General features: G+C 34.4%; 2 protein-coding genes across 4 annotated transcripts; both read left to right on the plus strand.

Moving 5' to 3' along the window:
* The first annotated feature begins 4,543 nt into the window (after window positions 1-4,543).
* On the plus strand, window positions 4,544-16,853 carry LOC120075090 (probable magnesium transporter NIPA4). Of its 2 annotated transcripts, XM_039028257.1 has the most exons (9): window positions 4,544-5,035; window positions 6,072-6,128; window positions 7,139-7,229; window positions 7,303-7,463; window positions 10,272-10,399; window positions 10,523-10,660; window positions 14,730-14,822; window positions 15,767-15,872; window positions 16,459-16,853. In XM_039028257.1, exons 1-9 carry the CDS (start codon window positions 4,879-4,881, stop codon window positions 16,566-16,568), a joined length of 1,041 nt encoding a protein of 346 aa, XP_038884185.1. In that variant the 5' UTR covers window positions 4,544-4,878; the 3' UTR covers window positions 16,569-16,853. The 2 variants fall into 2 exon arrangements, with proteins under 2 accessions (XP_038884185.1, XP_038884194.1); XM_039028266.1 differs by lacking the exons at window positions 4,544-5,035; window positions 6,072-6,128; window positions 7,139-7,229; window positions 7,303-7,463 and adding exons at window positions 8,603-8,960; window positions 9,064-9,115.
* LOC120075103 lies at window positions 7,700-8,654 on the plus strand. 2 transcript variants are annotated; one of them, XR_005481189.1, is made up of 2 exons: window positions 7,700-7,803; window positions 7,888-8,257. XR_005481189.1 is itself a non-coding variant. In XM_039028278.1 (2 exons), exons 1-2 carry the CDS (start codon window positions 7,758-7,760, stop codon window positions 8,626-8,628), a joined length of 411 nt encoding a protein of 136 aa, XP_038884206.1. In that variant the 5' UTR covers window positions 7,722-7,757; the 3' UTR covers window positions 8,629-8,654. The 2 variants fall into 2 exon arrangements, 1 of the variants encoding a protein (XP_038884206.1); XM_039028278.1 differs by lacking the exon at window positions 7,888-8,257 and adding an exon at window positions 8,264-8,654 and having other exon boundaries at window positions 7,722-7,803.
* Window positions 16,854-16,975: the final 122 nt, after the last annotated feature.

Raw genomic sequence — 16,975 nt, forward strand, 5'->3', positions numbered from 1 at the left:
ATCCCACAGGTTTGATACCTTGTGTTTGGACTACCGGTCCAAAAACCTGCCATTTTGAAAGTGAGTTTAATATCTGCCTCGGGAAGCCAATCTTTTCTATGTTGATATTTTTTAACAGATTTTGGTTCAAGATTCTCATTTTCATATATAACATCAAGAGCAATATTATATGTAAAAATGTTTTCAATAACTACGTTAGTTTGATTCCATATTTTTCCTGTCATGACATAGTTTATTGAAATATCATTATTATCTTAGGTATTTCACCTTCCTCATTAGTCATGTCGAGGATTTCTTTATGAGTATTTACATTTTCAACCAAGTCTTTTTTACTATTAATTATTTTTCATTTTCGAGGATTTTTATCTTTGGAACCCACTAGTCTACCACGCTTCTGACATGTTCTAGACTCATTAGTGACAACTTGTTGTATTAAGATACCAATTTTTTTATGGAATATTTGCAGCTGGTATATGTGACATAGTTACCTTCTTTGCATCTATAAATGCATTTGATAATTGAATTGCAATATTTTGTAAATGAATTATTTATGCACTTCAAGTTCACATTGATCTGTAAGGGGATCTAAAAGAGACAATAATGATGCATTCCATATAATTTCTTTTTCCAATTTCTTAATTCCTCTCACTGATGTTAGAAAATTTGTCTTATTAAAATGACAATAAACAAACCATGCAGTAAATACATCGCCCGTCAGGGTTCAAGATACTTAATAATTAAAAGGGAATCTTATCCAACATATATTCCTAAACTCCTTTGAGGACCCATCTTAGTGCATTGTGGTGGAGCAATGGGAACATTTACTGCACATCCAAAAATTCTCAGATGGGAAATATTTGGCTCATGACCATAAACTAATTATAATGATGAGCACTTATAATAAGCTATTGATCTAATGCGTACAAGTGATGTTGTATGCAAATAGCATGTCGTCATATAGATGAAAGAAACTTAGCACTCATAAGTAATTGTCTTGCAATTAATTGCAAATATTTTATAAATGATTCTGCTAAACCATTTTGTATATGAACATAAGCTACAGGATGTTTGTTCAGTGACAAGAATGATATCGTTACTTTTAAGTTTAGCCCTAAACAAATAAAATTTGTAAAATACGTACAACTACTAATACTAACACATAGTAATAGTGGAAGCATGAGATCGATCCTTAAGGAACCTCTTTTAACTATCAAACTTGACTTTTGAATTCCAATTTGTTTGGGGGGAGGGGTTGTTGAATTTTTAGAAACAAAGGAAACTAAAACTTGAATTGAAATGAATTTTGTAAAAGACTAATAGTAGAGAGATTTCACTGTAAAAGATCTTGGGGAATTATGTTGGTTAGTCTAATTCAATCATTGACTTAATTATACTTATGCAATTTAATTATTCCATAACCCATTAGAGAGATGCTCCAATGTCCCAAATAGTTAATTAACCTAAAATTGTCAATTATCCTAATTTAGTTCTAAGATGCTTCCCAATGACATTCCACTTCAAATTCCTAAATTGCATTAATTCTAGGGTTTTCTAGGCTATGACATGCTTGAAATACTATAGAGTCAATTGAAGAATGATTTATTTGAATGTCCTAAACTAGTCATACTTTCAAGAAAATAGAATAAAGTCCAATTTTTCATTCAAGATTTCTAGTTCTTGCAACTTCATTACAATTATGCTATAGAGCCATGTAATTTTGCATATAAAAATCTAACAAATTTGAGGTGTCAATTCATTTCTATCAGATTTTATTGAAATTAAATCAAGAACATTCAAGAAAAAATCAATTACACAAGATGAAAATACAAGAAGAAACCTCAAGAATTTACCAACCTAACAATTTCCCCAAGAAAGAAGATTACCTAACCATGAAGTGGTAGATTCTTGAAGAAATCCATTGAATCAAACAAGAATTTGATACAAAAATTGAAGAAATTACAGAAATTATTCTCAAAATCGTAAAATTGGGTCTCTCTTTTGTAAAAATGGGTCTCTCCTCATGAAAATGGGTGAAAACTTATATCAAGGTTATAGCGTTACAACGGTGGTAGGAAGCGTTATAATGCTCTCTTGCATAGGCACGCACGTTTTTTTTTATCTTTTCGTCAAAATTCGTAGCATTGCAAGGTTGTTTTTCAACATTGTGACGTTGCACTATATATCAGCATTTTGCCTTTCAGCGTCAAGGTAACGTTGGGCGTAGGCTTAGCGTGAGCATTGCGACGCTCTGATTTCAAAGTGAGGTGCGTAGATTTGCTTCAACTAAGGGGCAAAATGGTAGTTTGCTAGGATTTCTTCTCCTTAATTGATTCTTTGCTCATTTTAACTCCTTTTATCTCCAAATTTCTTCTAAAGACTCCAATATGTGTTAGAATTGGATTTTAACTATAAAATTAACATATAGAGCAAATTGATAGCATAAAATTGAGAGATTTATGTACTAAAATGTAGCTCTTTTCAAGACCTATCAATGTACAACACTTATCCCAATTGACATACAATAATTATCAAAAACTTGGGATGTAAATTCACCATCATTATCAAGACGAATGGTTTTAATTGTATAATTAGGAAATTGTGCTATTAATTTAATTATTTGAGCAAGTAATCTTGCAAATGCAAGATTTCGACTTGATAATAAGCACACGTGTGACCATCTATTGGATGCATCTATTAATACCATAAAACATCTAAATGGTTCACTTGGTGAGTTAATAGGTCCACATATATCACCATTGATTCATTCTAAAAATGCAGGTAATTTAGTTCCCACTTTAGCTAGTGATGATCTAACTATTTTTTTGCCTTGAAAGCAAGCATCACATGATAATTAATTAGATTGAAGAATCTTCTGACTCTTCAATGGTTGTCCACATGAATTCTCAATAATTCTTCTCATCATTATAGACCCTAGATGACCCAATCTATCATACTAAATAGCAAATATATCTGGATTCATGAACTTTCGGTTCATTGTTGCATACGTTTCAATTACTCATATATGAGTATAATACAATCCAGAAGATAAACACATACAACTTTTCCAATATACGTTTTTCATTTGAGACAGTAGAGATAATATATAGATATTTCACATTATTCTTACTATCAGTCTCAATATGATAACTATTGCAATATATATCTTTAAAACTTAAAGATTTCTTTTTGATTGACTAGAGAACAATGCACTGTCAATTGTAAATTTTGTTCTTCTATGTAAAATAATATTTGTTTTTCCAAAATGTTCGATTAAGTTTGCAGGACCTAAAATTGTATTTACTTTTGCTTTCAACATTGTCAATTTGGAAATGCATTTTTTATTTGTAAGTATTGTGTATGTAATTGTACTGTTTGCTAAACATAGATCTTCTTTGCTCCTTTTTTTAATCACCCAACATATGAAAATGATTCATGTTTCTTCATTAAAAGAAAATAATTACAATAAGAAAAACAATATTTAAAATATACCAGAGTTACTAAAAAAAATATGAAGATAGATAAAAGAAAACAATAACATTAAGTCCAGATATTCTCAAAATCAAAATAAACACTTGAAGTTCCATCAACTGAGCCAATCTTCTCTTCCAGAGATTCAAAGAAGTCTGCCACATCCAAATTTATCATATAGGATAGGTAAAATATGTCATTATCATGGTATGCAATATTTGCTTCCACATTTTTCTCTTTTTTCTTCAGGGAGGCTTGATAGAGGTCAATTAAGTATTTTGACGTGCGACAGGTACGTGACCAATGCCCAAGGTACGTGACCAATGCCCAGTTATTCCGCATTGGAAGCATTTATTTTCAACACTCTTTGAACTCTTATCTTGTGGAGTTTTTCCTTTGTGATCATCATTTTGTGTGGTTATTTTGAAATTTGAATGATTAGAATGACCATCACAAAAATAATAATTATTTCTTCCTTTGCTAGGGCCACAACCTCGACCACGACCACGACCTCGACCATGATTATTAATATTCACAACATTCACTTTAGGGAATTGTGTTATTCCAATCGGTCGAGATTCGTGGTTTTTCATCAATAACTCTTATTTTGTTCGACCACGAGAGGACATAAAATTAGTTTAGAATATTGTTTAAAATCGTTGTCTCAATATTGCTGTTGTAGGAACATATTCGAGACATGAAATGTAGAAATGTCTTCTCCAATATATTAGTATCATAATTTTCTCTCCACATAACAATAATTTTGAATTGATTTTAAATAATGCGAATTGTAATAACTTACTGATTTAAAATCTTATAATCTTAAATGCATCCACTCATAACTAACTTTATGAAGAATAACTGTTTTTTTGATGACCATACATTTCTTTCAAAATTTTTTACAACATATGAAGATGAAGAAGGAAAATCATAACTTTTGACGTATGACTTTTAGGAAACTAAGAACATGTATTTATTTTTATAATATTTATAATAGGCATATATAAAGAAGAAAAAAAAAAAGGATTTTCTTGGATTTGATTGTTATTGTTTGAAAAAAAAGGTGGAAAGATAGATAGGTAGCGTGAAAGTGATCAACAATAGTCGGAGAGTAGTCTTTATTTCGGTAAAACCAAATCAAGATTTTAGATCTCTCATTCTCTCTCTTTCGATCCAAGTAATCTCCTCGCTTCGCTGTGTTCAACACCAGTCTCGAGCGCCGACAAATTTTCTCGAAGAAAATCCCGATCTGAGTTTCTCTCGCCTCAAGATCCGACATTAATTCCGTTACCCGACTCGCTTCCACTTCCCAACTGACTCAGTACCCATTCTGGGATCCCTTCTCAATTCTGCTTTTCATTGATCTTATGATATGCTTTCCAAACTTCCAACCTAGGGTTTCTCTCCGCCATGGCAACCACTCAAACTCCCAGCTGGCGGGAGGGCATGTCCTCTGATAACGTTAAGGGCTTGGTTCTTGCTCTTTCCTCAAGTTTTTTTATTGGTGCTAGCTTCATTGTTAAGAAAAAGGGCTTGAAGAAAGCCGGCGCTTCAGGAGTCAGAGCAGGTATCATTTCTCACTCTCTCTTCTTGTCTGCTTCAATTTACAATAAAAGGGTTAATGTAGTTCCTCGATTTCTTTGTTTCTAAGACCTCGTCGAATTTTTTGAAATGTTTGTAATTGGGTATGGAATGTGTTGCAATCTGTTATTAGAGGTGGGTCACACTATTCATGAGATTCTCGACGATTTTGCTTTATTTGAATTGTGAAATTAAATCTATTATACCCTTTTGTTAATCACTTATAGTATTTGCTTATTTGGAGGCCTATTGCCAAAAATGGTTTATTTAACTCCTAAGTATCAGACTGCATACTGAAAACTCCGGACATTGTAAAACTGATAGATATATTTTAACTACTATTTGTTCCTTTGCAAATGAGTAGCCCAAAAAGTTTAATTCCATATATAGACTTTGAATTGAGCTAGTTGCGATGAATTTAATTCTGTATCATTTTAATTTTATCAACATTAATGAATGCCAATGTTTAACGTTCAAGGTGTTTGTCTAATGACTGATCGTCTCTTCTGATTATGAAGAGCTCTTGGGTTGGAATGAGTCTGGGCAGCAGCCTGTCGTAGTGGTATGGAGACTACAAATGCTGAACGAGAGTTTTGTAATTATGATTTGATTTGATGAATCTATGTCAATTGGGAATTCTTTTTGGAATCCCTTTGGCTTCATGGAGATGCCTTTTCTCCTTTTGTGTATCTTCTTTTCTTAATGAAGTTTTGTTTTTCATTCAAGACATTAATCAGAGTTTGGAGAGTGTTATTGTTCCTTTCTAGTTACTCTTGTTGGCATTTATATATTGATGTTTGTTCTTTTGCCACTGTTGTTTAGTGGTTCCTTTTGGATTTTGTATTTTGGAGCATTGATTTCTTTGCAATTACTTTTGTTTATATATATATATATGATGTTTGATGAAGGTCTCCTGCCTTTGAAGTTGATGATTGGTGCTTGCTTACCTTTATCATGCTTTATGTGCACGGTAACTGTTATCTTCTACAGTTTTACTGTAATTGATGGATGATTTATGTCAGGAGTTGGAGGTTATTCTTACTTATACGAGCCTCTTTGGTGGGTGGGCATGATTACAAGTAAGTCTTTTTTCACTTTTTATAATGTAGCTTATATTGAGGACCTTTATTATTTTTTTCCGGGTCAGGCATGCCATATTTGTCTGTTCAGTTTCTGAAGAAGTCTTTTACATAGATACTAGATGGAACTTTAGGATCCATTAGCTCTCTCTGTACTCTATATATAATCTTTTTTTTAGAAAAAAAAACAAGAAATAATCTTTTCATTGGTATATGAAAAAGAAGAAAAAGTTCAAGGATTCAGCCTCCCTAATAGAGAGAGAAATTGGAAAATGCCAAAACGAACCAACAATATCTAGAAAAAGGAACCAGAAAAAGAAAAGATTACAAAAACCAAAAAGAGCACCATAAAGACTCAAGAGGATTGGAGAACAACAAAGCCAAAAAGAGCACCATAACTGGAGAAGAGTAAACAAGAAAAAATCAGCCGTAAAGCTTAAGAGACTAAACATCTTAACGAGTGACTCTTGTAGGAATTAACATAGTCAATTAACGTTGCATTTAGATACTCCATGCCATCTTTTTTAAAAACATGTAACCACCAAGTAGAGATCACCAAATTTATTTGTAAGATCTCTGACCAAATAGATTGCTGAATTTCTCTGTAAGATTTTCAATCAGCCATTGAGACCAGGGTCCTTGGTCATTTTGTTCAATAGATGTTATTTTGCTAAGCAAACATTTTCTGTGAATAAGTGATTTTAGATATTTTACTTCTTTCTCTATTCATTCAGTGCATTTATTTTTAATAAGTTTACAGAAACAGAGCAAATTATTGCTTTTTTTTTTTTCAATCCTAGTTGAAAAAGAAGAATACAGAGGCCTAGATTTTCTATTTTCCCTGTAAAAATGGACCTGGAGATCAATGTGTACTAAAAAAAATAGCATTGCTTGGTGAATATTATTGCAAAACATATAATCCTTTCGAATTGGCAGATGTATAATGAAAGGAAAAAGTTTTGAAACTGGAACAAAAAGCGAAATCCTAAACTGGCAATGGTTTTCTGCAGTGATTGTTGGAGAAATTGCTAATTTTGCAGCTTACGCGTTTGCTCCAGCTATACTAGTTACCCCACTTGGTGCTCTCAGCATAATTATCAGGTATGGACTGAGTTGCACAGATAAAGTCAGAGTTTGTGGTTGCTTATACTCGTATTATCATGATATCTTGCAGTGCAGTGCTTGCACATATTATATTGCGGGAAAGGTTGCATATTTTTGGGATTCTTGGCTGTGTTCTGTGTGTAGTGGGTTCCACAACCATTGTGCTTCATGCTCCTCAAGAACGTGAAATTGAATCTGTAACTGAAGTGTGGCAAATGGCCATGGAGCCTGGTAAGTTTTTGTTATTGTGAAATGCTGTCCCTCTCTTTCAAATATCATTGATTCTGCTTAATAGTTGTATTTTTTCCTTTAAATATTTAACTTAAGAGAATGAGAACTCATAGGTTACCCGAGCATGTGTCCAGGAACAGCTTAAATAATCTAGGACGAGCAAGATTAGAAGGCTGGGACCCCTTCTCTAGATTGATATTTTTTCCAGCCGCAATATATCCCCATCCCATTTCCATACAACCCCCACCCTCCAAAAAAAAAAAAAAGAAAAAAAGCCCTCAGCATATCCTCTCAATGATGTTGAATGAAGCAATTTGGAGGTTCAAAATTCTTGAAAAAGGTAATTTTTTTGCTTGGAACTGGACTCTCGAATTATTGATACAACAGTAGTAGTTCATCTGCGAAACCTCATGTTTACATGCAGTCTGTGGAAAAGCAGAAAACTGTTGGCTACTCCTTTTTTTATCACCAGTGTAACCAGAAGCATTGGAACTTCCCTATTAAGTGATAGAGCCTTCCATGGTGTCTCCCCATGATAATAAAAGACTGTTTACTTCATCTTTTTAGCCATCTCCTTGTAAATGCAAAAGCTCAAAATATATGGGTGACATGAGTCAAAAGGGACCTAAGACAAGGAGACTCCCTTTCCCCCTTCCTTTTTACCCTCCTTGGTGAAGCTTTCAGCAGATTAGTTTACTTCTCTATGGAGAAAAAAGCTCTTAAAGGTTGGGGGATTGGTAGAAACAAGGTGGCTATCTCCCATCTTCAGTATGCTGATGATACTCTTGTTTTTTGTCCAGGGGATGGCCATTCTTTAAGATGGTGGAAGGCTATTCTGCTTTTCATGGGCTGTTCAGGCCTTAATTTGAATGTGGCGAAGTCCTCCCTAATTGGGATTAATATTAAGGAGCATAAGGTGTTTAGGCTTGTGGTTGAGTTGGGTTGTAAGATGGAGTCTCTCCTCCTTAACTACCTAGGCTTTTCTCTGGGTGGTAAGCATTGGTCTCTGACTTTCTGTGACCCGTCGGTGGACAAAATTAGAAGTAAGATTGTTAAACGGAAGAATTCCTTGCTTTCTAAAGGTGGCCGGTTATCCTTGATTTCTTCAGTGCTCAATGGGTTTCCTTGTATTTCTTTTCCCTCCTCAAAGTTCATAAGGGGGTGATTAGAAGAATGGAGAAGCTGTTTAGAGATTTCTCTTGGGGTGATGGAGACTACAACCCGGGTAGTCATCTTGTTAATTGGAAGGATGCTTCCCTCCCTCTCTTGCAAGGTGGTCTTGGTATTGGATCCAACAAAGAAATATTGCCCTTCTTACTAAGTGGTGCTGGAGATTTGCTAGGGAGGAAAATGGTCTTTGCAGACCGGTGGTTGCCAATGTGCATGGTGAAGTCCCACTTGCTTGGAAAGCTTTACAGCCGAAGGGTATCCTACAACTGCCCTTGGTTTGATATTGCGAAGATGGCTCCTGTTTTTGAGAAGTTCAATAACATCAAGGTTAGTAATGGTCAGACGGTGAGATTTTGGCATGATGTTTGGATTGCTTCGTCCCCCCCCTAAAGATGTTTTTCCTAATATCTTTGGCCTCTCTTTTAACCAGAATGCTACGGTGGCAGAGTGTTGGGATAATGACCAAGGGACTTGGAATTTAGGTATAAGAAGATGCATTTTTTATCGGGTGATGTTGAGTTGGGTTAATCTAACTACTAAACTGGAAGGTCTTAGACTGGATGTGGCTAAAGATACTCTATGCTGGTCTCTTGATAATTCTGGTTCCTTTTCGACCAAATCCTTGTTCTTCAATTAAAAGTTATGTTTCCTTTTTTTTTTTTAAAAAAAGGAAAAAAGAAAAAGAAAAAGATAAGTCCTCTTCTTTTGAAATCTTTTGGGATTTTGTACAGCTTGATACTTCTTGGTGGTGCCATACTTATAGCAATTATTATTATTATTATTATTTTTTTTTTTTGTAATTTCTGTTTCTCCATGATTCTTTTGGATTGGCAAGCCATTTGTAAGTAGCTTTATAGGTGGGGGTTCTCTCTTCCCCCCGCCCTTGGGTTATCCCCTCTCTTTTTTGTTTAATATTATATCTTATGTTGTTTTTTTTTTGGGGGGGGGACATGCGTCAAAAGCACGAGTTTAAACCTTGCTTCCATATCTGTAACTTAGTTATTTTTTTCCCAAAAAAAGGACACAAAACTTTTCATTAAGCAAATAAAAAGAGACTAATGCTCAAAATACATCCTAATTAAAACAAAATATAATGAGGTTATAATAACAATAAGATATCTTGAATGGACACCACTGAAGAGCTTTGATAATGAACACCAATAAGATTTGAGATGTGCTGAATCAAAATGATCAAATTGAGTGAGAAGAATTCTGAAATTTTCTCTGATTTCTTTCCAACCAAAGTTGTGATAGAAGGGCTTTAATTGCATTAATCCAAACCAGATGAAATATTCTCTGATTTCTTCTTTCAAAGTAGGGTTATGTTAATTTTTCTGGCTTGTTTTGCTATCTCATGAGTTTGGATTGATGTTTAATTCAGAGGGAGAGGAAGAGGAAAAAATTGGAACAAAAATCTCATTTGATTTTTCGACCCTTAAGAAAGAAATAAGTAAAGTTCCATTGTTGAGTGAGAAATGGGAAATTCATGGAATCTGTAAACTTGCTTCTCTGGGAATGATGTTTAAAATGGTTCATAATTTGTTATTTTTGTACCCCATATATGGTTCTTAGGTTTTAACCAGTCATTTGTTTAATTTAAACAACATATTGGTAATAACTTCAATTTTTATTTGGCAGCCTTTCTACTATATGCAGCATTGGTTATGACGGCTGTGTTTATACTTATATTCCACTTTATACCACAATATGGGCAGACTCACATTATGGTTTACATTGGTGTATGTTCCCTTGTAGGATCTTTGTCGGTATGTATCCATCTTGCATCCCTGTTATCTTTATCTTTTTAAAACACTATCTACTCCAATTTTTAAATTTTAATTTTTTCTCCTCTTCTCCAAGTGATTTTGTTATTGAATATCTAATGACAGGTCATGAGTGTGAAAGCAATAGGAATTGCCTTGAAGCTAACCTTATCAGGAATGAACCAGCTAATATATCCTCAAACCTGGATATTTACTTTAGTTGTGATTACTTGTGTGCTTACCCAAATGAATTATTTAAATAAGGTAAGTAGTTCTCCTTCATGGTTTTTAATCTTTCAGAAACAATTTTAGTATTTGTCCCTGTATCTTTGCATGGTATTATATTTGTGGTTCATATAGTTTTTAGATTTTTTTTTTTTTGAAAAAATATAGTTATTAGATAATAATTTAATCTCCAAAGTTTTTAATTTAAATTAATTCTAAATTAATTCATTGGAATAGTAAAACTATTAAACTATAAGTGTTTAGGATGAGTTGGTTCGAAGTTTGGACTCCTTTTCTTTTCTGAACCAGCTCCATTTTGCCATGTGAGTTGGACTTTACCTACAAAGGAATCTCACCATGTCAGCTCTCTCTTTTTCTTTCCGAGGGTGATATAGAAAGAAGGCAAAGTAACCACGGTTAGCTATAAAGCAAAAGAACCAGAAGAAATCAAATTACTAGGTCCCAATTGTGATCAAGAAAAAGGGGTCCTCAAGTGACTCATGAATGATTTTGCCAAATCCGTCTACTGAGAATAGAGGGGTGTTAACCCTTAAAGTGATTGAAGAAGCTGTCGTAAAACACGAATGTTCATCCTGATGAATTCACTAAGAAAGATCATTTGAAGCAGAACATTTCAACAGTAATACTTGATACTGATGAGACCACTGTGGCAGGAGTGTGCTGTCAAAATGAAGAAAATTCGGGTCACCTCTTCTTGCTTTGTAGGTTTAGTTTAATTTTTCCGGCTTGTTTTGCTATTTCATGAGTTCGGATTGATGTTTAATTCAGAGGGAGGAGAAGAGGAACAAATTGGAACAAAAATCTCAATTGATTTGTCGATCCTTTAAAATAGAAATAAGCAAAGTTCCACATTTCAGTGAGAAATGGGAAATCCATGGAAAGTTACAATCCCCACCGCTCCCTTTTTTGTATTGGGCAAGGATGTCCCTAGAAATAGAAGTTGGCTTATTGAATGTAACAAGAGAGGGCTCCTGGATCAAGGAGCATGTATGGAAGGAGCACAAGGTCAATGAAATTGTTTCATACAAAAATGGATGATATGGCGGCAGAGTCTTTGGATGATCTCGTGATTGTCAAAGTTATATGAAGGAATTGGTGAAGGGCTGGTGTCTATGGTGTTTAAGGACTTTGTCTCTTTTGATCTCTCACGATGGTTGAGTGAATTTTCACTTCCCTTTTTGTTTGTTCTTTCCTTTCGCTTTTTGTACTTCCCTTTCGTCTCAATAGAAGAGATTTTGTTGACTTGTTTATTCACGGTTTATGTATTATTTGGGATGTTTCTTTTTTCCTCTATTGATGTTCTTTGGATTTTCTTTTTCTTTTCTTGCTTTGGGAATGATGTACTTTGAGCGCTAATCTCTTTTCAATTCCATTAATAAAAAAAGGTTTCAATAGACTTGAGGAAAGGATATTTGGAACCAACAGTGCCCGAAAAAAAAATCGACTTCTTCATTTGATCTATTTGCGGGAAAAGAAACCACACAAATGAGAGAGTGCAGAATTGTTATCTAAACATCTCAATATCTCCTAGTCGGTTCCTTCTAGTTCTTCAGGAGTTACAATTTAATGGTGCTTGCCTTGTTCTTTTAAAGATACAACTTGCACCTTTATGAATTGTTCAAGGGATTTTACTTTTAAAGATTGTTAAAGTCCCATGGTCTCATTTCCCTCTTAAAAGGGCTTTTTCAGATTTTTTTTGTCTTTCACAGTGTATTATTGTCAGTTTTTTGGTTTGTTGTTTCTCTTTGTTTGGTCTGGTTTGTTTTGGTTTGGTTTGGGGATTTCTATCTAGTTTTTTTTGTGCTTCTTGGTTTAAGGTTTTTCTTCTTTTGGCCTGTTTTCCTCATTAGTTGTGTTTGTCTCCTATATTTGTTTTATAATTGGAGATCTTGTATTTTGGAACATTAGTATCTTTTATATCAATATGTTTCCATTAAAAAGAAAATCTCCTAGTCAGTTCATCCTTTACAAAAGTGGGAGTGAAACTTTTACACTTGTTCTCTAAATGCGATTTTGTGCCAAGTTGGTGGGCAACTATCCTAAAGAATTCAACGGTGCTTCCCATGGATTTTTTGAGAGACTCTTGTGCAGAAATCCTTAAGGATGAAAATTCATTAGAACAATATTATCAAGGTCCTTATTTGGCAAAATTGGCTTGAGAGGAAAAGAGCTTGTCAAGATAGTTGGGTGGACTACTGCATTGTGTATGTCCTTGTTACAATGTTGATATAATTAAATTTATCATAACCTATCAACTTAATTTCAATTGATGATTTAACAATCCTCATTTGAGAAAGGGTGATTGGCTTAGCTTCCAAAGGGAACTGGAACTCTATTAGCATGCTCAAGTATACCTTATAAAGTGTAAGTACAGCCAAGAGGGGAGAGGAAACAAGAAGAGGCTTGTGAATGTTGAGATATATAAAATCTGTCTCTTATACACATCTAGATGTGTATGAATGTTGAGATATATAAAATATAATATAATATATATATATATATACACCCAAGACTGAACCAACTATGGTTTGGGCCTATATGCCTAACAAGCCAAGGCTGAAGTTTGCATTTGATTTCATAGTGTTTTATGAATAAAAGGAATATTTTCAAGTTCATAGCTCAATCCCTGAGGACCTAATTCCACCATTCATTGCTGCATATTCAAATTATGAGATATGGTAAAGGGACATCAACATTGCTTTTTGCGAGGTCATCCTAAAACTTGTAATTCTAGTTATATAAATAGTGAATGCGAACTGTTGATTTTCTTTCCTTTAATTTTTAGTGCAAATTTCTTGAGAAATATTTGTCTTTCATATCCAATGAGTATGCATGTACTCTTTTGAGTATATAGTTTGACACACGGAAGACACAACTCCACTTGAACAATATTTGTTCTATAGTTGGAGCCTTGTTCTAAGGGGACGTACAAGAGGATTTAGCTTAATAAGTATCTAAATAGTATATAGTATTTGGAATATGTTGGGTTCTTTATCTTATTAGCAGGTACAAGTTTCATTTCCTTTTAGAAAAATGTTAAAATGGTCAAATCTTCATCATTCGTTGGTATCATGGAGTTGAATGTGCTGTATACTATGAAATTGATATATATGTGTGTGTATATACATGGCTTCGACAGATTATTGTAAGCATGGTCCCCACATTCCTTGAATGGGTGGTGAAGGGGGTTAAAATGCACGCATCGAAATCTTTGGAAATATATTTCGTATGAACTCCCTTCTTTCTCTGATCTTGCTTGTTGTGTTGTGGGGTAAGGAAAGGGAACATATTTTTGGAAATATCGATGGGTGGGGGATAGACCCTTCTCATATGTGTTTCCTCTGTTACATCAACTGCCTTCCTTTCAAATTCGTCCTGTATTTTGATTTTTTTTGGTCTGGTTGAGGAGTTTGTGTCCTTTTCCTTTGGTTTCCGTCGTTCGTTGTCCGGTAGGGAATTGACAGAGGTAGCCTTTCTTCTTTCTCCGCTTGAAGAGTTTAACTTTAGGCCTTGGAGATGGGTGTTCATGTTTGGAGTCCTAATCCTATAGAGGGATTTTCTTGTATGTCCTTTTATTAGATCCCTCTCCTGCTAATCTTGATAGAACTGAGAATACTCTAAACCTTTAGAGGAATTTTCTTTTGTTTTTTTTTCTTTTTGTAGTTTCTTTTCATTTATTCAATGAAAAGGTTTGTTTTGTTTTTGAGAAAAAAAGTTAATTTTTCATTGATTAATCTAATGTTACTAGAGTTTATATTTGGTTGGTCCATAAAATCACCCACTAGTTCATAATACTAGGAACTTACGTTGACAGAAGTTTGAAGAGTTCAAATTCAATTCAATTAAATAATAAAAATGATCTAATTTGGCCAACAATATGAATGAGATTTTATTTTTTTGGGGGGGAGGGGGAGGGGGAAGGGGGGCGGGTTGGGATCTAGTTGTTTTTGTTCTTTATTGGAATAGGACTTTCTTATTTTGATCATACGTTTTCATATGAATATATATTCTCAATCTTTATAGAAAATATATACCTTTCTTGTATGATCTCATCTGTCCAATATATTTCTGCTCTGTTTGTTTGCAGGCACTTGACACTTTTAATACAGCTGTTGTGTCGCCGATATACTACGTCATGTTCACATCATTTACCATCTTGGCCAGTGTGATAATGTTTAAGGTATGTCTGACTGCTGGTCGTTGTTTCTTTACATGTACAATGTGATCGAACGTATTGACTCATGATATGTTTAAAAATTTAAATAGCAAATAGCATTATTATTATTATTATTTTCACAAGAGACGATTTCATTAATTATGAAATAACCAAGGATGTACAAAAGGGGCCCTTTTAAAGTGGGGGAAAAAACAAACAAAAGACAAAAGATGTTCCCAATTTGTAACGAGGAGAAGCTATGGCTCTTGATGGCCTGTATATTTTTACGCCAAAAGAAAGCGTTGAAAGTAGCAGACTCTAAGACGTCCTTGGATGGGGTTTTGCTTTATCTTGGAATATTCTTGCATTTCTTTGTTCACAAACCTCCCACACAATCGCTGAAATAACAATAGCCCAAATTTGTTCTTTGTTGGCCTTGAAAGGGTGATCAATAAGTTGCAATAGCTCATTACATTATAATGATAAATGTTCAAGAGTTTTGCATGCGTGAATTTCCCTAAGTGCTGTTGTCTGGTTCTGCGAGTCATGTTTTGTGGTTCTAGTTTATGGATGGATCTAGAAGCCACAGTACATTATTACGTTCTAGCTAGAGTGTGAGACCATACTTTATATTTAAACAGATCTCTCTCCCTTTTTGAAATAAGATACTGCCTTCAATAAGGGTAATGAAAGAATACTACTCTAGCCTCTAGGATATAAGAACACGGGCGAAGACCCACAAGGATGGATTCTATCAGGAAAGAACTCAAACTAGCAATAAAAACAAAGGAGCATCACATAACAATTTGGACACGAAAGCCTTGCCATAATATGGCGCTTCGAGCATTCTGTTATATACACAAGTGACAGGACATTACAACTGTTATTGTTTGAGCACTGCTTAGATTTTTGTCTCCACATTTTTAAATGGAGTTAGATTTCAACATCTTTTAAATTACTTCTTTCAGGACTGGGACAGGCAGAGCCCAACGCAGGTTGTGACGGAGATGTGTGGATTTGTGACTATTCTTTCAGGAACTTTTCTTCTTCATAAAACAAAAGACATGGTTGATGGTATGCCTCCCCATCTCTTTCTTAGGCAAACATTTTTCATCAATATTTATTTCATTAGCAATAGAATTAACATATTATGAAATTATGCTTTTTCTTTCATCTTTTCCTCCTTTTTCTTCTTCTTCTTCTTCTTCTTCTTCTTCTTCTTTTCTTTTCTTTTCTTTTTTTTTTTCCTTTTTTTTTAAAAAAAATAATATTTGTTAATTTCCGGCCTAGATAGATACACCATCCCATATCTCCTCCCTAATCTTGTGTTTTGGTTTTTGATATCTGGGTATCAGGAGTCTCATTTAACGACCCCCACTCATCCGTAGAGGTTTGTCCATTCAAAGCCAGTCCTAGGAGATAATAAGGGTTTTTAATTATTAAGTTTTCAGCCTAACCACTTAAACCCAAGACTTTGGTGTGCATCCCCAAACATTTTGAACCCTTACCACTTGGCACCCCTTGGGATTCCCATATCCCTATTACCGAGTTTCATATAAATAAAAACAAACTGTCATTATAAGTACACATTGAACTTTGCTGCATGTGTCATATCACAAATGTTAAATTTTTTAGTCCATAACTTCGCCAACTGATACAGGTCCAGCAACAAGCTTATCAATACGGCTGTCTAAGCATGCCGAGGAGGATGGGTTTAGTGGTGGAGAAGGCATTCCTCTCCGGCGACAAGAATCCTCGAGAATGCCTTGATCCCTTGAGAATAGGGTTCTTGTTCGAGTTTCATGTCGACATCAACTTGTATTCTATCACAAATTTCTACCCCCTTGACGTTCCTTTTTGGATAAAGTAGATAGAAAGGTGAGAATTTTCTATCACTTTCCATTCTATCTCCCGAGACTTGACAATGGGGGTAATGCCTATTGGCTTTGTACACAAGTTCTTGCTACCCCACAAAATCCATATGAAAGATGCAAGCCAACAGAATTCTTTTTCATCAATTGATAGTACGTATTGCCTCTCCACATATCAAAACAAGCTTGTTCTTTCTAAAATGCACGTATAACTATTCTTAGTCTGTTCAACCATTTCATTTGGTGGTGCAAGAAAATCGCCTTGCTATTCTTCATTCACATTTTAAAATATAGGTTCATGATGTA

The sequence above is a fragment of the Benincasa hispida genome, chromosome 1 (genome assembly GCF_009727055.1).
Source record: "Benincasa hispida cultivar B227 chromosome 1, ASM972705v1, whole genome shotgun sequence".
NCBI lineage: Eukaryota > Viridiplantae > Streptophyta > Magnoliopsida > Cucurbitales > Cucurbitaceae > Benincasa > Benincasa hispida.

What these genes read in the sequence shown, in the direction of transcription:
- LOC120075090 (XM_039028257.1), top strand. Translation starts at nt 4,879, where the DNA reads ATGGCAACCACTCAAACTCCCAGCTGGCGGGAGGGCATGTCCTCTGAT. An exon ending in CCAGTGTGATAATGTTTAAG is followed by an intron (nt 14,823 to 15,766) that starts GTATGTCTGACT and finishes TACTTCTTTCAG; the next exon opens with GACTGGGACAGGCAGAGCCC. An exon ending in AACAAAAGACATGGTTGATG is followed by an intron (nt 15,873 to 16,458) that starts GTATGCCTCCCC and finishes CAACTGATACAG; the next exon opens with GTCCAGCAACAAGCTTATCA.
- LOC120075103 (XM_039028278.1), top strand. Translation starts at nt 7,758, where the DNA reads ATGATGTTGAATGAAGCAATTTGGAGGTTCAAAATTCTTGAAAAAG. An exon ending in GTTCAAAATTCTTGAAAAAG is followed by an intron (nt 7,804 to 8,263) that starts GTAATTTTTTTG and finishes TTTTTTGTCCAG; the next exon opens with GGGATGGCCATTCTTTAAGA.